The sequence below is a fragment of the Phyllostomus hastatus genome, unplaced genomic scaffold, assembly GCF_019186645.2.
Source record: "Phyllostomus hastatus isolate PE091 unplaced genomic scaffold, TTU_PhHast_1.1 phas_contig_80, whole genome shotgun sequence".
Classification (NCBI taxonomy): Eukaryota; Metazoa; Chordata; class Mammalia; order Chiroptera; family Phyllostomidae; genus Phyllostomus; species Phyllostomus hastatus.
This window is the reverse complement of record NW_025333960.1, coordinates 42801910-42824687: the sequence shown is the minus strand read 5'-3', so window position 1 is coordinate 42824687 and position 22778 is coordinate 42801910. Positions and strand designations below refer to the sequence as shown.

Here is a 22778-nt window from a genome sequence, read left to right as displayed (position 1 = left end):
TTTAAAGGCTTAGGATACTGTGCATTTCAGGGTCTGCATGGTTTCAGGATGAAACATGTCATTCTAATGGTCACTTGTGTTGCTTAATCCCTTTAATGCAATCTTTATTATTTCTTAAAAGGTGAAAAGAAGAAACACAGCCAATTTTGGGGGCTGTATGTAATTAAACCCATGTGGCACAGATGCAGGTTACCAAATGGCATTCAGGGAGTCAACTCTATTAACAAAGGAACAGTTTGTTTTTCTTTGTGGATTTTCTAGGAACTTTGTTTCTCTGGCCTGCATTTTGATTGCCCCACTCCTCAAGAAAGAAGAAAGAACATGTACAGTTTGCTTTATCATATTGATGATGAATATTTACTATATCAAACAGTTAATATTTTATCATGTGAGCAACTGAAAGACGCCATTCACTGAACAGCTGTTAGGCATTATCCAGATGTCCTGGATAAATCATAAAAAAACAATGAAGGCTTTCTGCCCCACAATAGGAATAAAAATAGCATTAAATACATGTTTAATACATAATCTATACCATGAGTAATTCTATCTTTGTTCACGACGAATCGGTGAATTTAGTGAAGCAGAAATGCTCTTAGCATTTTCAGGAATTTCATGCCATGTTCCATCTTTTTGTGCTTAAACTTGGACAGTATTTTTTTTAGGGTACCGATATTTTAAGCAGAATTTATGTATGCCCTACTCTGATTTCACCTGCTGAAGAGTAATCACCAGAATGGCATGATACATGTATTATTAATCTTTATATCCTCTTATCTGACATTGAGTTAATATTTACAGACTCAGTGATTAAATGAACAAAGGAGTACTTACTTAAATATTAGCTCCTTGGCCTCTCTGGGCAGGGTGGGAATTGTAATCACTTGTTTTGTTTTCATTTTGAATGTGTCTCAGCGCTTCATAAAGGCTACAGCTGATGCAGCTTGTGATAAATCGCCCACTGGAGCCTTGCTTTTCATGAATTGCATCCCCAAGCATTCTTTCAAAAACATTTCATAATTTAGGACGTAGACTTTCTTATTTAATTTCTTTTAGCTCATATTGTGATTTTCTTATCCAACATAGACTATAAACCTGTACAGGGACCAGGATTTTTGTTCCTTTTGCTACTATATCTCCGCTATCAACAAGAGTCCAGCACACATAGTTGTTGAATAAATAGAAAAGTTATAAGATATGATACAATCTCATTCATATTCATGTTTTTTGCTCCAATAAGATTTCTCCTTACAATTTTTTTTGAGTAAGGTGTAACAGACATATAGTAAAATGCACAACTCTTGAATGTAGGACTCCGTATATTGTATGTAGGTGGGTGTGTTTCTATTTAAACACCACTGACATCAGGATACAGAACATGCACAGTCCCCTGGAAAGCTCACGTGCATCCCTTCCCAGTGAATTCCACTGTTCTGACTTACCACTCCATCATTATTAGTTCAGCTGGCCTTTGAGCTTACTGAAAATGAAATCATATTTTTTTCAGGCTGGCTTCTTTTGATCATTACCAGCTCTTAAGATTTATTCATGTTGTTGCATATAGCAATAGTTTTTGTTTCTGTTTTTTTTTTTTTACTCCCCAGTAGTACAGTATAATATATGGCTATTCTGTTTTATTTTTGCCACCATACTGATGAATAATATTTGGGTGATAGAAGGGACCCAACAAGTCTGGAGGTTGGGCCCTTTGTAGTACAGGTTTCCCAACCAAGAGATTATTCTAGGAAACAGTCTGTATTAATGTACCAACTGGCGTTGTTATGAGAGGCTGCGTTTGGCTCTGGTGAATTTTTTTTGAAGACTCTTTTACCATGTTGGCCCATTCCATGATGGGTGATTTATGAATGCACCTGCCCACACTGTGCTGAGTGTTCAGCAGTTTTCAACCAAAAACAGCCTGATCCCGGTGCCCCATCCTCCCTATTCACCTGATAATCTTCCTGAATGATTTTTTTTTCTGTTTCCCTGGATAAAAAAGTCCTCAAAGGGAAATGTTTTGCTGATGTGGAAGAAGTGAAACGAAAGACAGCAGAAGCACTGAAAAGCATTAAAATCAACAAGTTCAAAAACTGTTTTGAGCAGTGAAAAAAATGTCTGGGTAGGTGTATTGCATCAAATGGAGACTTTGAAGGTGACTGAAGTTTAAATATGTAAGAATAAATACATTTTTATAAATAAATTCCTTTCTTGGGGTCCCCCTTTGTATATCCAGTTGGAGATATAGGAATAAGTCTGCTTGAATATTCTCACATGTGTCTTTTGGTGGACAGTTGTGCTCATTTCCCTTGTTATATCCTTAGATGCAGAAATATTGGTAAGGGTGGAAGCCCTATGGGGCTGCCACACACACTAAGTTTTAATAGGCATAAAGTTTACCAAAGTTGTGCCAACTTACACTCCTACTAAGAAGGTAGCAAAGTCCTAGGTGTTCCATGCCTTTATCAACATTGGGTATTTTCAATTTTTTTTACATTTGAGTCATGTGATAGGTATATAGCTATTTAAAAATTTTTTTTTAATTAAATTTATTGGGGTGGCTTTAGTTAATAGGATTATACAGGTTTCAAGTGTACATTTCTATGATGCATCATCTGTGTTATCGCATTGTGCATCCACCACCTAAAGTCAAATCTTCCACCACCATAAATTGACTTTGCCCTTTACAACCCAAACCCCTTCCCTCTAGTGACCACTATACTGTTTCCTGTGTCTGTGAGTTTTGTTTGTTTTTCTGTTGCTTTCGTCTGTTGGTTCATCTGTTGCTTTCAGTTTTATGTGCCACGTATAAGTGAAATTTGTTTTTATCTTTGTTTTCCTGGGGACTAGTAATGTTGAGCATCTTCTCACATGTTCAGTGCCATTTGGATGTCCTTTTCTTGTGGAGTTCTTAAAAGACATTTTTATTAACCTAAATCAGTTTCTCCCAAAGACATCTTTTTATTATTTATATCTTATATTCCATTTATGTTATTATTAAAATGTTAAGATATTAATTTTCTCTGAAGTTAAAATAATCAGAAGGCCTCTTCCACATCTCAGTTCTACAAATGCTTTGCTAGTGAAGCAGGACCTCCCTGCACGACCCTCACTGACCCCTGGACACCCCGGTCCAGGGTCCAAGAAAGGGAAGAATGGGAAGATGATCCCTGCAACCCCTCTCTTCAAAAGGAGAAAGGTTAGATAGGCTGGAAATAACAATGATGTGTGCAATCATTTACAAGGAGGAAGAATTTAAATCATTCTCTAAAGAACTGAACATCAAAATAAGTACAAACTGAAAAATAATGCTGTCCTCTACATCATATACTCCTACAAATTTCTGAAAAATATAATTCGTTGAAAGTTTACTCATTGGAAACAATGTCTGAGTATTCCGTGATAACAGATCACTTCTTAAACATGAGGAATTCTTCCCAGCTTATATTTCACATGATATTGTAATATTGACATGGCACATAATTTACTAATCATATTACACCCACTTTTGCACAATTAAATAGTATCAAAATATAATTTCACTAGCTTGATTAATGATAGGTGATTGAATTTCGGAGGAAGGAGAAGTTTAATTTACCACATATTTTGTTCTAGGTACTCTGCTAGTAGATGTGTAACCCTCAAATGTTATTTTAATGTAAGTTTATACATGACATTTCCAGAAAGCTAAGAATATAGAGAAGAAAGGATACACATGTGGACTTCTTTTTGTAACTACTGCAATTTGATAAGGATGGAGATTATTATCATGTATTGGGAATTGAAAGCCCTAACTTCCCAAAGGTGGGCTTTTAAAAATGGTGTTAATTTTGGTGGTGTATTTTGTCTATTTTTGGCAATATAAATCTCTCTTACGTTCCATTGATACCACACTGGCTACTCTTGTCTTACTTAGGAAAGAAAGTAAAGAATTTTTTTCTATAGTATTTTTTGTATCAACTGCTACTCCCTCCTTCTCACTATCAATTCCCACAGAATTTACAGATGAATAGGTAACAACACATAAGATTAGATGTTTGGGAGAAGTAAACGAAGCCATTTATTTCAGTTTTTCTTTATTTCTCTTATTTGACAATGTTTCCTTGTCTCATGAGGCAGAAGGAAAGGATTTGGTTCATTGCTTTCCTCTCCAAAATGTTAAGCAATTTATCATTTACAACAGGTTCATTAAATCCGATCAGAAGCGTTTGGTCTGGAAATTCCTCTCTATATGGTGGAACATGGTGAAACCCATGGCGATGAGTCATTCTGTAGATTAGAGCCAGTTCTCACATTTGCAAATGCATCTCCATACACAAAGTCACTTGCATTCCTCCTCTTAGCAAGTGTGTGCTGTCCTGTGCTCATACTTTCTAAACTGTAATAATTCATATGTGTTTAGAAGCTTTATTTATGAATGAACTAATAGGAGACATTTATTATAGAGTAAGAGAAACTACTTCAATATATTCCCATATTGAATCCTGCCTCTTTACTTACTAGTTTATCAACCTGGATCTGTTGGTTACTACTTTTTGTGATCTTTGTCTTAGCTTTGTTATCTATAAAGTTGGATAAAATGTAGTATTATGAGAATAAAAGATTAAAAGTAAAAGTGCATAGGGCTGGGCTTTCCACTAATAAGTACTCAATAAATATCAGTGATAACAGTGAGAAGCATATTCCTATAAGTTAAGTTTGCCTATGAAATTTGGCCTCACTGTTTTTGGGCATACGGAAAGCTGGCAAAGGCACTAATAAGTGTTAATTAATTTGTCAAATCTGTGAATGACCTAACCATGTCAACTCACACAGACAGTGTTTTGGAATAAACTGGCAAAACTAGTTCCATTCCACAGTAGATGTGAGGCTGCCTAGCCTGGTGCTCTGCAATCCCCAGTGGTTTGAACAAGTGCGTCACTGTAAACCAAGGGCACACTATGTGGAGGAATTTGAACAACAGCAAAAAAAACTACCAAAGTTTCTTTCCAGAAAAATAAGTAAAGGGGAGCTAAATTCGAGATGATGGCTCATCAGGATAAAAGTGTGTATAAGCATCTTAGGTAACAGGGTACATTGGGCTCATTAATTTGGAAAATAGTATTTGCTTTTGTTTTAAAAGGTTTTATTTATTTATTTAGAAAGAGGGGAAGGAAAGGAGAAAGAGAGGGAGAGACACATCAATGTGTGGTTGCCTCTCATGCATCTCCCTGCTGAGGACCTGGCCAGCAACCCAGGCATGAGCCCCGGCTGGGCATTGAACTGGCGACCCTTTGGTTTACAAGCCCACACTCAATCCACTGAGCTACACCAGCCAGGGCTGCTTTTTATTTTTATTTGATTTTTCTATGTCCCCAATATAAATTTTTTATGGTAAGAATTCCTCTGACCTGATAAAAGATATGATTATCTTTATAAAACACATGCATGTAGACATAAACATACGTTAAATGAGCCACACAAATGGGAAGTCCTGAAGATACACTTATACACAGAGACATTTGTCCCCATTTGGCTGAGCTGTGTGGTTCATTCAGTGACTATTTAGTGAGTTAAGGGGAATATAGATGTGACTATAGCCATACTATATGAGGAGCGTATAGTATAATGAGAAAAAGGGACACACACATTGGCATAGATTACATTTATTAAATACTTATATATGTGTCATGTTCCTGTTTTAGGTGCTGACATGGACTGTCCCATTCAACTTTCACGTCTCCTTGTTAGGACATCCAGAAAGTCAAGGAGCAAGGGCTTGACTGGGGCTGTGAAGTGGGGGACGGTAAAATGTGATGAAACACATACCTGTATCATATGCTACCTGAGCATGGACAGCTGCAGTAGAGAAGAGAAGGCATCAGACTGAAGTGGAGAAGGGAGGGGATGATAAAGGAACCGAAGACAAGAGTGCAGAGTTTCGTTGGAAATTAAAAGAGATGAGTTGATTGTAAAGATGAATGCAGACCCGATGAGGCTGCCCATTTCAAGAGGGCTATGAAGTTCTTGTCTTTCCCCATCAAATGCCTCTGACAGAGAAAAATCGGGGGCCCTTGCACAACGGTGCTTGATGGGTAAGGATAGTGGAAGTCCTTTAATACAGTGACAGGCATGTTCTAACTCTTAAATGTTGCTACATTCCTAGATGATAATTCTTGGACTAATGAGCAGTAATCTCTCTTCCTCACTTATGACATTTAAAATCTAAGTGGAGAATGAGGACACAGTATTACAGTTCAGAGTGTGTGAATTAAATCTACATAAATTATGTAAAATATTCATTTTCATTTGTTTTCCTTTTATTTTTATAATTATAAGTTGTGAAGTAATTTATTCAGCCGATAAATATTCTGTTCTGTCTTCAATAAAAGAATCAGTTGGATGGACATAAGGATTACATTAAAATTGACACTGAGGAGTTATCACACATAAAACATTTTTTAAAGTTGAAATTGCAAATGTGTGTTACTCATGTGTCTTCTCTGCCCTGCCCTTAATAACATGGATGCCCTTCCTCATCCCATTAATATTGTGTGAAATATCTGTTCCGATTCTTTCCCAGAATAAAGAATAGTAGATTGGTCAAGGAATCAAAAGCTAAAGTCATTTCTTTTTGAAATTCGAAGATTAATAATGTATAGAATTACACATACCAACACAGAAACCAGTGCTGAAAAGAAATAGTTTGTCGCCTTTTTAATATTCATGGAGGTCACATCTTTGCATTTTTACACCCGCCTGAGTTTTCACTGGCCCCACATCATGTACTCTGCTGTGCTTTATTTTGACTTTTCATTACATTTCCCAACATCTCATTCTCATCCATTTCATAGATTTCTAATTTCCTCTGCTACTGCTTTGTCAAATCCATTCTCTTCATTAAGACTTCTTCCTTCCTTTAACATTTAAGAAAGTATGTGTGATCTTTCATTTGTTAGGCATGGGACAATTAAACGTATATGTTTTTCTATTCAGTTGTGATACTTTCAATGCTGAACTATTTGGCCTAAATTCTTAATACATACTTTCAAACTAAGATGTACATGTAGGAGAACTATCCATTATTATGTCCATTTAAATGTTTAACCATCTTCCTTTTTTAAGAATGGGACATAAAAGAAACGCACCAATGTCTTCAGTCCAAACACATGTACAAATATGTTTGTATTGATGGAAACAAAGAAAAACACAAACAATTATTTTGAGCTCTTAGGTAGTCATCACACTTTGAAGATTACCTATGAAAACATTTTGACTTAAAATATGAATGTGACTGTAAAAATTTGAGTGAATTAGGCAAATTCTTAGTGCATGCAAATAGACTTCACACAGTTTTAGTGAGGAAGCCTTGTAAACAAAATCCATGACATACACAAAGTATTATTTGGTTATCGCAAGAAGGACGAGAGTCAAGCGTTAATGCCCGTGACTTACCGTCAGAAAGGGTGACCACAGTCACATCGTCAGTAGAAACTCCTGGCCCATAGCGATTATAAGCTAGGAATCGAAGAGTGTACTCCGTGAATTTTTTCAGGCCTTCCAGCTTATAAGATAGTCCATCAACCTCTATATTCTGGAGACATAAAATGCCAAGACTGTGATTCAGGAGGCACATTAAAGCAGAAGTGGCAGCCATTCTGTTCAGTCAGTAAATTGGATATCAGACTCTTACTCACACAACTACACTTCAGCCTTAAAACAAGTTGTTGTAAAACCTTCTTGGGACACACACTCCCCCAGTAAAGCTCAAGCCTCTCTGTAGACTCCTAGTTAAAACAACACCATGCTATTTTCACAGTCATCGAGTTCCAATTTGTTTACCACCAGCCAATACACTGAGTAGTTTGCTTGTAAACCCCTGGGAACAGAGACCAGCTCCTGCTCCTGAAAAGGAACAGTTTACAGATTTCTGTAACAACAGATTTCTTTCTTCCCTAGCTGAAATAGACCCACATTTCTTAAAACTGACAGAGAGTTTGCCACCATTTTTATTTGTCAAAATGCTGTGAGGTAGGTTTGGAACTGTTTCCAGCACGTCACAGCGGCAGAAATGAGGTGCTGGAGGGGAAGGTCACAGAGAAATCAGAGCCAGGTCACTCGAGAAGGCCCATGATTTAGCTCTCCACAACGATGCTCTCCCTCGCATCTACCTTGGGGAACACCATGTTGGGACTTATTTGGATTGGCGATGTGCATTACTGGAGAGCTAAAATATGCAGAAAGTGGGTAGAACAGAAAGAGGGAAATAAGAGCTAAGCAGCAAGCAAAAAATGGAATGAATGATTACATAGGGGGAACTCTTAGACATTCTTATTTTACAATGTGACTTGGGACTTAGAACTGTTTCTGAATAGAAGTGAGGCAAAACATTTTTAAAAAGAAAAAAGAAAAAACACTCTACCACGCAGTTTATGTGGAAGCACAGAGGCTGCACTGCGCTCAGCAAACTTCACCACAAACCTAAGGACTCGGCTGTCCCAAGGTCACCTCTCTTTCTTTCCCATTTAAGTGCACACCTGCTTCTTCATCTTTGTGCATGTGAACTTGAGACTCTGGAAGTAAACATCTCAATAGTCATACGTATGTCACCAAAGAGAACTGCTGAGCTTCCCGTGTCTCCATAAAGACTCATTCACTCTTACTTTACCTGAAAATAGAACTGGCCTATTTTCAGGCATCTGTGCTACGTGCCTATTAGAAATGAAATGTAAGAAGGAGGAAGAATAGGCTGAAAAAAATGAAAAGTGATATGTGACAGTCCAATGGTGGCGAGAAGACAGAAATGCCATCAAATATATAAGAATAAAAATAGCAATTTGGGTGAGGCCATTGACTACACGATAAATCCTCCCTTAGGATAAGGGCTGAAAATGCCAATGTTTTCTGGGACCGGACGGGTTGATACGAATGTGGTTACATTGGCTCAGGCACCTACACGCTCACATGAAACATCCCTATCCATCCTATTGATTCATTTCATTACCCAAGTGCCTTTCTTACCACCAGACTTAAATTAAATTGCTTAGCATTTCCAGTAACAGGCACTTTAAAACTGACTGGCCATCCAATAAAGTGCTGGACACTGGACTTAGACATCAGGAGCTCACACGTCTCCTGTTTCTCTAGCCCTAGAGCCATCCAACAGGTGGCAGCGGGGGGCCCGTTCCCTTTCCTACCTGTTCCTTCCCCGTGGACACCTCAGTGCAGAACAATCTGTAACCTTGAACTGGACCATTTGCATAGGCAGGGGGTTCCCAGGTAATAAGAATTGAGGTAGGTGAGGTAGATACAGCTTGCAGGTTTTCTACTGGACCTGGGACTTGCACTGTGTACAAGAGAAATCGATTAGTATAAGGTGGTTCTCTTTCTCAAGACAATCAGAATTACATCTCTCACAGTCTGAGGAAATTACAGCAGCATGTAGTATTTTAAAAGCCATATGAAATAAGAATATAAAACTATAAAATATAAACATCAAGTAATGCAATTTTAGAGTTATTTCTCATTTTAAAATTCAGGAGAGGACTTATATTCATCTGAATTTCTTATTTCATTTTACAGTTGACAAAACTGGTCAAGGAGCAGAAAAAGATGGGATTCTTAATCTAAATTCTGAGTGTGGAGAATTTTCCACTATGTCAGTATGCCTTTGCCTGTGTATCGCTAATAACCGCAGAGGGAAAAGGGAAAATATGATGAGAATACTTGTACATTAGGATTCTACTTATAATTCAAATAGGCAGCACAGCTATGCACAATTTACCACGTTTATTGTCTTCAAGTCAGCATTTTAAAGTCTTGCCCAATCTTGGGTGCTTTAAATTAATTTCAGGTTTTAATTTTCAGTTTTACTTTCTGGTATTCCATTTTTCTCTCATAACTATTACTTAACATAATCAAGGATAAGTAACATCCTCATTAAAGTAATTGGATAGCACAAGTCCATAATCACTTAACCAAGACACTTGTGTCCAACTGCGTATTGAGATCCAGGAAGGTTCAGATCTTAGAAAGGTACGTGGTGCACAGGCAGTGTTCTAGGTAACACCCTAGTAGGGTCCGTGGTAGCACCCTGCTGTCAAATCATATATTTGCAGCAAAACATATGACATTCACACCACACAAAACGATTAAGACTATACATCGGCTACCCGAAGATCAGGTCTGGGTACAAAAAGAGATAAGAGAGTCCTTCAGATTCCAGATTTGCAAGTTTTTAATGTATGCATAATTTTTCATTTTTGCAAATGTAACTAAATATATATATATCATTTGTAAATGGGGTACCCATGTTATTTTTTATAATCTAAAATAAATAAGTAGTCTCAGCATTGTGAGTCTACAGCATTAACTTAAACATTTTGTGAATTCAGTCTTGGATACCACCCAGCTTTGGACAGCTATACATTAAAGGCCTGTATTATAATTCTGTGAGTTTGAACTTTCATAGCAAAATAGCACATAAAAACGTGGCTGGCATATCTGAAGATACATTTCTTATATTAGCATTGAGCCTATGTCTCTGAATCATTTTTCGGAATGTGTTCCATGATGCCCAGAAAACTTAAGGCATTACCGCTCACACATTTATTTGGGAAAGATAAATACAGGCATGTCAGAAACACATATTTTATGTCATTTTCACAAATTTTCCCACCAGTTGCCGAATCTTGAGAATGCTTGTTGACAACTGCATTCTTTTCACCTTAACAAATGGCTGTTAACGGTTTCTTAAAAACTTATTTGGAAATCATTTAAAATCTACAGACCAATTTAATAACAAGAATAATACAAAGAACACCCATGTTCCCTTTATCCTGATTTACTCACTGTTAAAACTTTGCTCTATATATTTTATCATAATCTAACTCTCTATACATACAGTCTCTCTCTCTCTCTCTCTCTCTCTCTCTCTCTCTATATATATATATATATATATATATATATATATATGCAGGTTGCATTATCACTCACTATATATAAATTTATAGTAAATCTATAATCTATACATAGTGATAAATGCACTATATAAATATATTGAGAGAATATGTATTATCTCTTGATAGAGAGAATATATATCTATATCTCTGTATAATAGAGATAGATAGAGATATATATATATCTCTCTATATCCAGATTAAGTTATACACACCATAGCTCTTTACTCCTGTACAATTTAGTGCATATTTCCTAAGAACTCATATGTACATAAATAACTTAGTTATTATTTTCAGTGCATTTCATATTAAAACCATATTTTTATCAAATCTTCATGTGCATTGCAATTGTGTTAATGGACTCAATCATGTCATATATGTAGCATTTCCCTTCCTTATCAAGATCCAGTCTAGGGTCGGGTTTACGTTTTGTTGCCCTGTCTCTTTAGTCTGCTTTAAGCTGAAGCAGTTCCAAAGCCATTACTTCTTTCAAGCCATTCATAATTTTGAAGAATATAGTCTTGTTTTTATCAATAGCATGTTCCTCATTTGGGGTTTGTTTTTGCCTCTCCATGTTGAATTTAGGTTATACATTCCGGTCATAAATGAAATGTCAGTGACGTCGGCCCTTCTCGGGGCATCACCTCCGGAGTGGGGCACCAGACCTCTCCCAGTCACTCATAGTTAATGTTGAGTACCTGGCTAGGTTGCTGTCCAATTCCTCCACTGTAGAATTAACTGTCCCCCCTGCATCCCCACCCGACCTCCGGCCCCCTGCTCCACCACTCACAGCTAATAATGAATCCGTGGAAAGATACTACATTAGGACCATGTAAGTATCATGCTCTTTACCAACTTTCCTTAGAGTCAGCATCTGTTAATGGTTTTGATGGAATACCAATTTTTACCAGGGTGATTACAAAAGGTGATTATTTTTCATTCAAGTACTGATGCATTAGCCACTTGGCACTCAGCATTCTATTATAAGCAAGAGCCCATGCCTTTTTCTATTAACGTATGTATTACTGGTATAGGGACATGGTTTCCTACTTTCTTAAGGTCTTCAATTTATTATTGTCCTTAGTTATTTGGATGTTCGAACTGTCCCAGCTTTGGCCAGAGGGCCAATAACCCATCATTTACTGGAGTAATGCTTTTCTTTTGGGCATAGTATATTCAAGGCTCATCTTGGTCCTGCCCCAGAGCTGGAATCATACATTTCTCCAAAAGATTTCTGGTTCCCTTCTGAGGGAATGGTATTCAAGACAAAGATGTGGGTGTTAGATGTGTTCATCGCTACTTGTATGTCTTTGCTTCTTGATTTCTGTGAACAAGGAACACATGACTGTGTATATACATACACACACAAATGCACACATGCATACCTATACCCAAATATACAGATACATATACACGTTTCTCATGACTGTATGGAGATGCCCCCTGTTCCCACCCACCTCTACAGGGTTCCTATTGCATTCCCCATTCTTCTTTTGTATGTTCTTTATTCCACAGGAAACTTCTGTCTCCCAAACAGTTGCACTTAGAAAGGTACTTTATAAGAGCACCCCCACCTTGGTATTCTTCCAGGAAGGGATAATTTCTCTATGAAAAAACCCCTATTCCACAAAGGGGCCTTCAGTAGACAATATTGAACAACAGGGAGTCTTGCCTATGTGAAAGCTTGTAGTGATACAATTAGAAATACATTATAATGGAGATAATTTGCTCCTTGGTGGAGGCAGGGGAGTAGACAAAACAAATTAAAAACTTGCCCACTTACATGGTTCAACTGGATTTTCAAAGTACAGCATTTTAAAGAACAGTGATAAAAATGCCAGTTTGCATGCTTCTATAATTACTTATACATCCACAAAGACAACGCAAACAGTTCGTGAGGGAACATTTCTGATTGGAAGTCTGCTATTCTTCTAAGGAAGGTAGATGCAAAGGAAGCAGCAGGAGAACTGAGACTACACGAACTGCTTGCAGAACATGTTGCATGTGAAGGGTGCAAGATTGTGAAAGCTCAGAGAGCATGTCTGTGCGGCCCAGTGATGGGTAAAGCATTAACCCTGCAGAGGTCGTGGCTGATCTGAGACATACACACTTTTCTTAAATATTATTACATATATCGGGTGCACGGGTTCAAGGTCATGAGTAGCTGTGCATCTGCACGTGACTAATGTTAAGCCATAATGTTTAAGCCATCAGTTTGGTTATAACATGTGTTTCATAAGGGGGTGTGACACACGTGACCTGCGCTGTCATTTTTGACCACGACCTCTGCAGGTGAATGTATTCCTTCTTACTGTCCCACACCTAAAATGAAAGAGCACCTCCTCCTGTTAATATGGCTCATTCTGGGAGCAAATACTAAGGTTTTTAAATGACCAAACTTCAAGGCCATCCTGGCTGCTGTGACAGTAGCACATTCAGTGAAGGTGGCCAGGGCAGACATGTTCCCAGGAGGACTAGGAGAGGAGTGAGTATATGGGAAAGAGGAGAGGGCAATGTTTGGGGAGTTTCTGCCCCTTTGTTCCACAGGAGCACAAGCAGGTAATGGAAAACAATTCAGATCGTTTTCAATTTTTGAAGAACAAATGACCTGAAAATCTGGAAGAACAAGCTGAGAGGACTGCCTGCAGTGGTAGAAGCAGGGGGTGCACAGCCCACCAAACTGTGGCTTGCCAAGCACATGGGAATCAGACACACCATTCTCACAGCCACTTCCATCATGCCTGTGAGAAGAACAGACCCCAGGGACATCTGCAGCTCAAGGCAGCAGCCCCACAAGGACACGCACTAGGCCACACTCCTCTCCTGCCGAACCCAGCCATGCCTGCTTAGGGTCCTGGCTCTTGGTCCAGAGAATGATCAGAACCCTTCACTTACTTTCCCAAATAACAAGAGCAATTGTTTTCTCCACAGGGACATGCACGATGCTAGGTATACAGACAGTGTTTAATAAATGTGTGTCAAATGAATGACTTTATGTACAATTAGCAAATGTCACTGTAAATCACAAGCCTAAAATACACTATGCAGTCTAACTCATTTGAGGTCGTTAATTCAGCACTGTCACTAAAAGTGATCAGAAAATTGTGTTTCCCCGACACACCTGATGAGAACTGAAGTTGGCATGCTTGTCCATGTTATCGTGTGCATGTGAGCCTGTGTGCACTTTGCCTACAGCGTAATGTTTTTACGAACACATGCAGCTTAGCCACCGATGGGAGAACACCAGGCAGTGCGAGCCATAGTTTGTATTCAGTTCACACTGGTGGTGCCTACTCTGATCATCTCCTCACCCACTGAATTACTTTCCCTTCCTCGTGGTCATTAGACACTATCAGGAAAAAAATGTGTGGCTGGGTTTCTGGAAGAATTTCAAGCAGACAATATAGACACCTGAATTAGGAAGGAACATTCAGGCTAAGTATTCACAAACAAATCTATGGGTTTCCACTAATTTCCAGATACATGGTAACATTCTATTTGCCATTGTAAAGGTTCCAATGATCTTTTCCTGTGAAAAGACTGCCTTTTAAGATTAAATCATTTCTTACTTTAATGTTTTATTATAAATATAATTTATTTCATGATCTGATTGGATTGGATTTCTTTAATATTTTGGGGTATTAAAATCAAAATACTATAAGCCTATCTTGTCCCAAGTAAATATAAACATCAAGACATCACAGAAGTATCAAATCATGTATTTATCATGTATATAATTATTTTACCCAGACCAAAATACTGTCTGCATGTAACATTCTTCCTCACAACATCTCTGGTTAGTGCCAACACTCTTTTTCACATAAACTATTAAATGTTTACATTTCTTCACAACATGCTATAAATTCAAACTCATAAATGCCCTAATATTTTCCCTTTGATTTACAGCTCGAACATAGGTCTGTAGATAATATATTGCATTTTATGTTAATGGTGGATGTATGTTTATATATGTACATGTATACAGTTGTATATTTATTCAGATCCATATCCATAAAGTATATTGAAGAATAACTTACATAGATTTACATCTGAATTATTATATTCATAGTAGAAAGAGAGAGAGAAAAAAGGAGACACAAAAATGTTCAACAATGGAAATTAGATGTGAAATCAATACAGTTAACGGCTCCTGCCTTCCATTTCATTACATTTTAGTATGTCAGTCAAGAAACTTAATGGGCTTAATGACTCATCATTGCCAAGATGTCGTTAATAATCCCCCACTGATCCCTTCCATTGGACAATAATTTTGTGGCAAACTGCATCTAATTTCTTTCCGCCGCTATTCAAAGTTACCTAGTTCTTCAAAGAATGGAAAGATTTCAGAAAAGATACATAATCCATGCAAGTAACTCATCAATCAATGTCAGCCTAACCAACCACCTTTTTAAATTTCAATATTGCATTTCAGTAGAAATTCATTAAAACACCTATACCTATGAACAAATTAAATAGTTATGTTGAAGTCAATGAGATGTATTATGTGTCACTATTTGCAAGGGGAACAGTAATTTCTGACTATATATAAATTTATAATATATCAGAATACTTTATAATGAGATCTTATTGCATATTAATCCCCAAAATGGCATATAAAAGTTAGCCGAGTTTTTAATAAAGCATGAGTTATCACATATAATCAGATTGAAACAAGATGTGTGTGAGAGAATATCACAGTTTAATGATCTATAATTGATTAAAGTAAGAGTCAGAAAGTGTGGGTTTTTTGGTCCCTATTCTACTTATGATAGGAACCAGTCATTGGCATGAAGGAGTCCATGGGCCTCTTAAAACTATAAAAACATTTCCAAGAATGTAGTATTTGTATTTTTTGAGGTATAGTGTCCATAGTTTCCATCATTGAAATCTATGATTCTTTAAGTGTTAGCTCTCAAAAGATTAGATAATATCTCTGGTTTCTTTTGGTTTTAAAACATGCTGATTATTATTAAATCATTTGTCGTGATTGTTAATCACTTTGTGATAGAATATACAGTAACAATTTCACTTGAGATAGACATTTTCAAATTTTAATAAAATGCTATTTTTTAAAAAGCTAAAACATGTACATGAATAGATTTTAATATTTCATTTTCTAAATCATGGGTAATTCAAAGACATTTGAATTTATCTGGTTAAATTCACCAAATATTTTAGGTTTTATACAATGTTAGGGCTTTTGATTATTAAGAAGTCACTTAGCATATATTATTACCCATTTATCTTCCTTTTTCTTGGTCTGTTTCTATTCTAATGTATATCTACCCATCTACCTTCCTAACTTTAATGTAATTAATTTTGCATTTGTATAAATCAGACTAAAACATAAATTATGATTTATCAAATATATATGGTTCTAAAAATCTTGGGAGTTTAAATAATCCCTTCAAAATAAGAATGTGAATATAGGATTTTCATAGAAAAAGCTTAAGAAGACTCAAGATATGCCACTGTCTTCATAATACTGAATAAGGCTGATATCTTTTCACCATTATACTGATGCTTCTCAGCTGGAAGTCTGAAATGAAGACAAATGTTAGTGTCAGAATATGTAGTTGAACATTTGAATATTTAAAGTCTTTTCTAAATGACTGTGCAGTACAATGTATCCTACCGTTCCCAAATCATCAATTTCACAGTCACCAAATCCTTTGTTTTAAGACCTCCTTTAGTATCAGTACATTTAAAAATATATGTCTCACATGGTGTCATTCAAATAATGACTTAGAGTTTATATGTCCTCAATTCAGACCAGATTTCTGAGGATGATTTCACCTCCTTCTTCACTTGTTAATTTAGACAAAAAAGGTTTTTGAGGCCATCTGAAAAAAAAGGATAGCAAGGGATGTAAGTAATTATCTGTAGTGATCCAAATAGATTTACACCATGAAGCTTGCTTATTTAAGCAACAACATCCATTGCCAATGATCTCCTCACTGAACGTGTTTCAAATGCAAGCCATTTCCAACACTATTTGCATTTATTGATAATAAAGTGCATGCTTTGATTACCTCTTTGATTTTTTTTCTCCTGTAGTTAACAGCTTTAATGGTAATTTTATGAAATCTTTTTCTATTCTGTATGGAGAATGCAACATCAAAAGCCTGAGGGCAATGTAATTATTAACATAATGAAACCCCCTTTTGACTGAACTATACATTGTTAGAAGACACGACAGTAATTTGGTAAGAAGAAGCACAAACTAAGAGTTACAGTTCCTGGTACAAAATCACATAAATACGACAAGATTTGATTGGAGGAAGCAGTTATTGCCTAATCATTTTACTTTGGATTTTAAGGTGCTATCTGCTAACTCAAAACAGACACAATTGTATATAGATATAGATACACCTATACACACACATATATAAAATGTGTGTAACACATATGACTTATATATTACTTATATGTACATGCACATATCTACATATATGCTAATATATTAAGTGATGGATATTTTTGACAGTGCAGTAAGAAAAGCTTTAGCAATTATTTCTCAAGAAGCAGTATCGAAAGTAGTCTTCCTGTGATTTATCCTAGAATTCAAGGCAGTTTGATAATGAAAGCAATTCTAGAAATTGACCTCAAAATAAGGGCTTTTCTGTAAGGTATTTCATGTTTTTCACTAACACAGCCAAGTAGTAATAGCCTTGGTGAAGTATGTAGAGTTTTTTTTTAACTGCACTTTAGAACACACAGGCATTACCTAGATATATAAAACATAGTGGATAATGTACATTTCTGACTGCATTATTGTGGTCTCAAACCATTTAAACTGGAGATTCCTAAGTAATGTCAAAAGCAATTGTTTTTATGATCTAGAAATATTGCCTAAGAGGTATCAAATATAGAAGCTAAAAACCTAAAGTTTCAGCCAAATGTGCTTAAGTTTCCATATTACTAAAGGCAGTTTGATGTCATATAAATCTGATGAAACTGACTTCTTTTTCCTTTTACTTTTCCCCCATAATAGCTTGGGTTCAGTTATTTTCCACTGAGATTTGGAAATTTAGATAAAAATATCAGCTGATTTAAAAGAATAATTATAATTTTATGTGTTTAGCATATAATACTATCTCCAGTACTGTGAAATATTTCATTATAGTTGAAATTTTCAAGAAATTTAGGACAGAGAAAACACACACACAGGAAACACCTAGATATAAACAATTGACTATCTATGACCAAGACTAACATCTAACTTGGCAGACAATAAAGTATATAAGAATTTCAAAAATAGATCTATTTATGAAGAATATAGTAGGCAGGGACAATTAATTATGTGAAAGTTCAGTCAAGGAGCTCAGCATCACTAGCCATCAGAGAGATGCAAATTAAAACCACAGTGAGATACCACTTCACACCTGTCAGAATGGCCATTATAAGGAAATCAATAAATGAGTGCTGGCAGGGTTGTGGAGTAAAGGGAACCCTAGTGCACTGTTGGTGGGAATGCAGGCTGGTGCAGCCACTGTGGAAAACAGTATGGAATTTCCTCAAGAGACTAAAAATGGAACTGCCTTTAGACTCGGCAATTCCACTGCTGGGAGTATACCCTAAGAATCCTGAAACACCAATTCAGAAGATCCTATGCACCCCAATGTTCATAGCAGCACAATTTACAATAGCCAAGTGCTGGAAGCAACATAAGTGCCCATCAGTTAATGAGTGGATCAAAAAGCTGTGGTACATTTACACAATGGACTACTACACAGTAGAAAGAAAGAAGGAGCTCCTACCCTTCATGACAGCATGGTGGAACTGGTGAACTTTATACTAAGTGAAATAAGCTAGGCAGTGAAAGACAAATACCATATGATCTCACCTATAGTAGAACCTAATCAATAAAACAAACCAGTGAGCAAAATATAAACAGAGACATGGAAATAAAGAATAACTGACAGTAACCAGAGGGGAGGGGAATAACAGGGGAAAGGGGAAAGGTCATCGAGGAACATGTGTAAAGCACCCACGGACAAAGACAACAGAGGGGGAAGGACTGAATGTGGGAGGTGAGGGGGAGAGTAAGGGGAGAGGAATGGGGATAGCTCTAATTGAACAACCATAAAAAATAAAAAATAAATATACATATCACAAAAAGAATTTTTCTTGAAAAACAATTAGAATTGCATTGCTAAATGGGGGCATAGTAAGATCCTGAACTCACCTGCTCCCGTGGACACACCAAATCCACAGCTACATATGGACCAGTTGCCTCTGGAAAAGACCTGAAACCTAGCTAAGCAGCTCCTTCACAAAAAAATAAAAATAAGGTAATCCAGGCAGATAGAAGAGGAAGATGTCAATAATATTGTAACAACTATGTTTGGGGACCACTCTGCAAAGTATGCAATTGTCTACTATGCTGCGCACCTAAAACTAATACAGAATAATACTGAATGCAAACTATAATAGAAAAATAAAAAAGATATAAATTAAATTTAAAAAAGAAGAAGAGGAAGAGATGTGGGCTTGCCTAAACCTCACCCCAGCACAGAAACCGACAATCAGGAGGGATCTCATAAACCAGAAGCTTCCCGCTGAGGGGCAGGGGCTCATGCCCCACATCAGGTGTCCGCAGTTCTTGAGACCTGCACTAGAGAGACGAGCCCCCCAAATGTCTGATGTTGAAAACCAATGAAGCTTAGGTCCAGGAAACCCAAAGTGCTGGGTGGAACAGAGATACTGCTCTTAAATGATTCATGTGCAGATTCACTTTCCTGGTGGTCTAATACAAAAGCAATCTTGAGAAAGAAGAAGAAAGCTAGATGTATCAGACACTCTGATTTTAAACTATATTACTAAGCTATAGTATGCAAACAGTGTGGTATTGGCATAAAAACAGAGATCAACAGGACAAAATAGAAATCTTGAAATAAAACCACACATACATGGTCAATTAATTTATGATAAAGCAGAAAGGAAAATGCAATCTGGAAATGACAGTCTTTTTAAAAAGTGGTTTTGGGAAAACTGGATGCAAAACTGGATGCAAACTGGATGCATGTGGATGCAAACCACATGCAAAAGAATGAAACTAGACTATTATCTTACACCATATACAAAAAAACTAACTCAAAATTAATTCAAGACTTGAAAGTAAACTCTGAAACCATAACACTTCTAGAAGAAACCATAGGTGGTAATATCCTTGACCTTAGCCTTGATTTTTTTGGATCTGTCTCTCAAAGCAAAGGCAATTAAAGCAAAAACAAACAAGTGTGGCTATATCAACTAAAAACATTCTGCAGAGCAAAGGAAACCACTAACAAAACGAGAAGGCAACCTACAGAATGGGAGAAACTATTTTCAAATCACGTATCTGACAAAAGGTTACTATCTAAAATGTATAAATAATTCATTAAAATTAATTTAAAAATTCAATTAAAATGGTCAGAGAATATGAATAGACATTTTTCTGAGCAAGACGAACACAGAGCCAAGAGGCACATAGAAATGTGTTTAATGTCACTGATCATTGGGAAAATGGAAGTCAAAACAACAAGGAGACCCAATCTCACACCTGTTGGAATGGCTATTATCACAAGGAGAAGAAATAACAAGTGTTGGTAAAGATGGGAAGAAAAGGGAACCTCAGTGCACTGTTAGTAAGAATGTAAACTGGTGCAGTCACTGTGGAAAACAATATGGAGGCTCCTCAAAAATTATAAATAAAAATACCATATGATCCAGCAATTCTACTCTTGGTACACATCTGAAGAAAATGAAAACACTATTTGAAAAGATACGTGCACTCTTAAGTTCATAGCAACATTATTAACAATAGCCAAGATATGGGAAGAACCTTAGTGCCCATCAGTGGATGAGTGAATAAGGAAGATGTGATATGTATATGTATATACACAAACATACACACATGTATGCACACACATATATGTATACTAGACACATAGTGTACACATACATACTATGTGTTTGCATACACATAGTACATACAATGGAGTACTACTCAGCCATAAAAAAGAAATCTTGACATTTGCAACAATATGGATTGATTTAAAGAGTTATTATGCTAAGTGAAGTAAGTCAGACCAGGAAAGACAAATACTGCATCATTTCATTTACATAGGGAGTCTAAAAAACAAACCAAACAAAAGAAAGTGTAACTGAGTTCATAGATGTAAGTAGAGGAATGATGGCCACCAGAGGGGAACAGGATTGGAGGTTGGACAGAATGAGTGAAGGGGTCAAGAGGTACAAACTTTCAGTTACAACATAGATCAGTCATGGAGATGTAATGCATAGCATATTTGAAAGTTGCCAAGAGAATTAATCTTAAAAGTTCTCACCATAGGATAAATATTTCTAACTTCACAGGGTGACAGATGGTAACTAGACTGATTGTGGGGATCAATTTGTAGTATATACAAAGAGTGAAATATTCTATTACATACCTGAAACTAATGTAAGGTTATATAACAATTATGCCTCAATTAAAAAAATAGAATATCACTGATAGAAAAATAAAGAACAGGTGTGAATGCAGGGTCTGGTGAGTCAGGATGCATGGGTGTGAATGAGTTTTCTAGGTAATGGCCTTGACATTAGCCTTTCTGGAATAGAACTTAACACGTTGGTTAAGGGAGAGAAAAAACTATATACTTAGGGAAAGCTTCAGATGATCAGGTCTTTAAGTCCAAGTAATAATTCCAAAATGAGCTAAATTAATGATGGCACAATTAATGCCATATTGAAGAAAAAATTCACAAGCATGGCATTTATTTTCTATTTTGTTAGTATAATCAAAAAATCAAAAAATATTCTACCACTTTTAGGGTAATATGGTGTGTGGATCAAAACAAAAAAAATCCTCCTCTAAAAATGGTGTTTCCTTGTTACTTAAACACTCTACACATTGTTTTCTCTTGGATTCATAATAGACATAACAGGGTTATATGAGGCTGTATAGAAAATAAAGTGTTCCAAGTAATGTGGTAGTTAATTTTATTGTTACCTGAACTCGAGTTTAACTTTCGCATATTTTGGTTCCCTCCTCAGACAACTGAAGGAAAGAGTACCCATTCTTGACTCTCAAGGTTGCTAGAAGGACATGAGGAGATGATGGATGTAAAACAGAAATGGGCAACACAGCATTCCATGGATGCATCGTCATAGTAACAGGTGTGTTAAACTTTTTAAGCTCCTCATAAATTCTCCTGTTAGTTCTGTTGCTGTAATCCTGACCACACATTTATGTTTATCTCCTATGGAAGAGTCTCAGCATGCACCAGCCCCTCACTTGCTCCACACTTGGCACTTGCATATTCTCCAGGATTGCATTATTTCCGCACACACATATACCGGTTCTCTGTGAATGGGTGTGCACCAGAGAGCAGGTATCTTCAGCTTATGTGCAACTGGAGTGTTTCCCGTGGTGATAATGTAACTTCATCCCAACAACCTTTCTCAGATCTGGCTTGTATTATGGTCAGTGTGGGGAGAATCAATATAGGATGCTTGTAGTTTTAATAGAGCAATAAATGACATGTATATACTGCTTTTATAAAGGAGTTCTGCAGCCATTTGTTAGAGGAAAAGGAAGCAGCGATCTTTTTCGGACAGTCAAGTGAGTAGTTTTTTCTACACAATGACAAAAAAGATCCTACCTTAAAACATGCCATCTCTTTGGGGGGAAATTTATTGTATATCTATTTCCAGGCTTTAAAAACTGAGGAACGGCCTTAGATAAACTAGCTCTTTCGCGAGGGACCATACGTTAAGGAAAAAATTTAGAATGCTCTTCTCCAAGTCGGAGAGCTGGGCTACTCTGATGCAGGAGACGCCAACAAATGACATCTAATA

General features: G+C 36.7%; 1 protein-coding gene across 1 annotated transcript in view; it reads right to left on the bottom strand.

The window, feature by feature from the left end:
* The window catches only part of DCC (DCC netrin 1 receptor), a 668131-nt gene that overhangs the window by 253980 nt on the left and 391373 nt on the right, over window positions 1-22778 (bottom strand). The window contains exons 11-12 of the mRNA XM_045849638.1: window positions 9174-9322; window positions 7432-7570 (exon numbers count right to left, since the gene is read on the bottom strand). Coding sequence (XP_045705594.1) covers window positions 7432-7570; window positions 9174-9322 — 288 coding nt within the window. The remainder of the gene's footprint in view (window positions 1-7431; window positions 7571-9173; window positions 9323-22778) is intronic.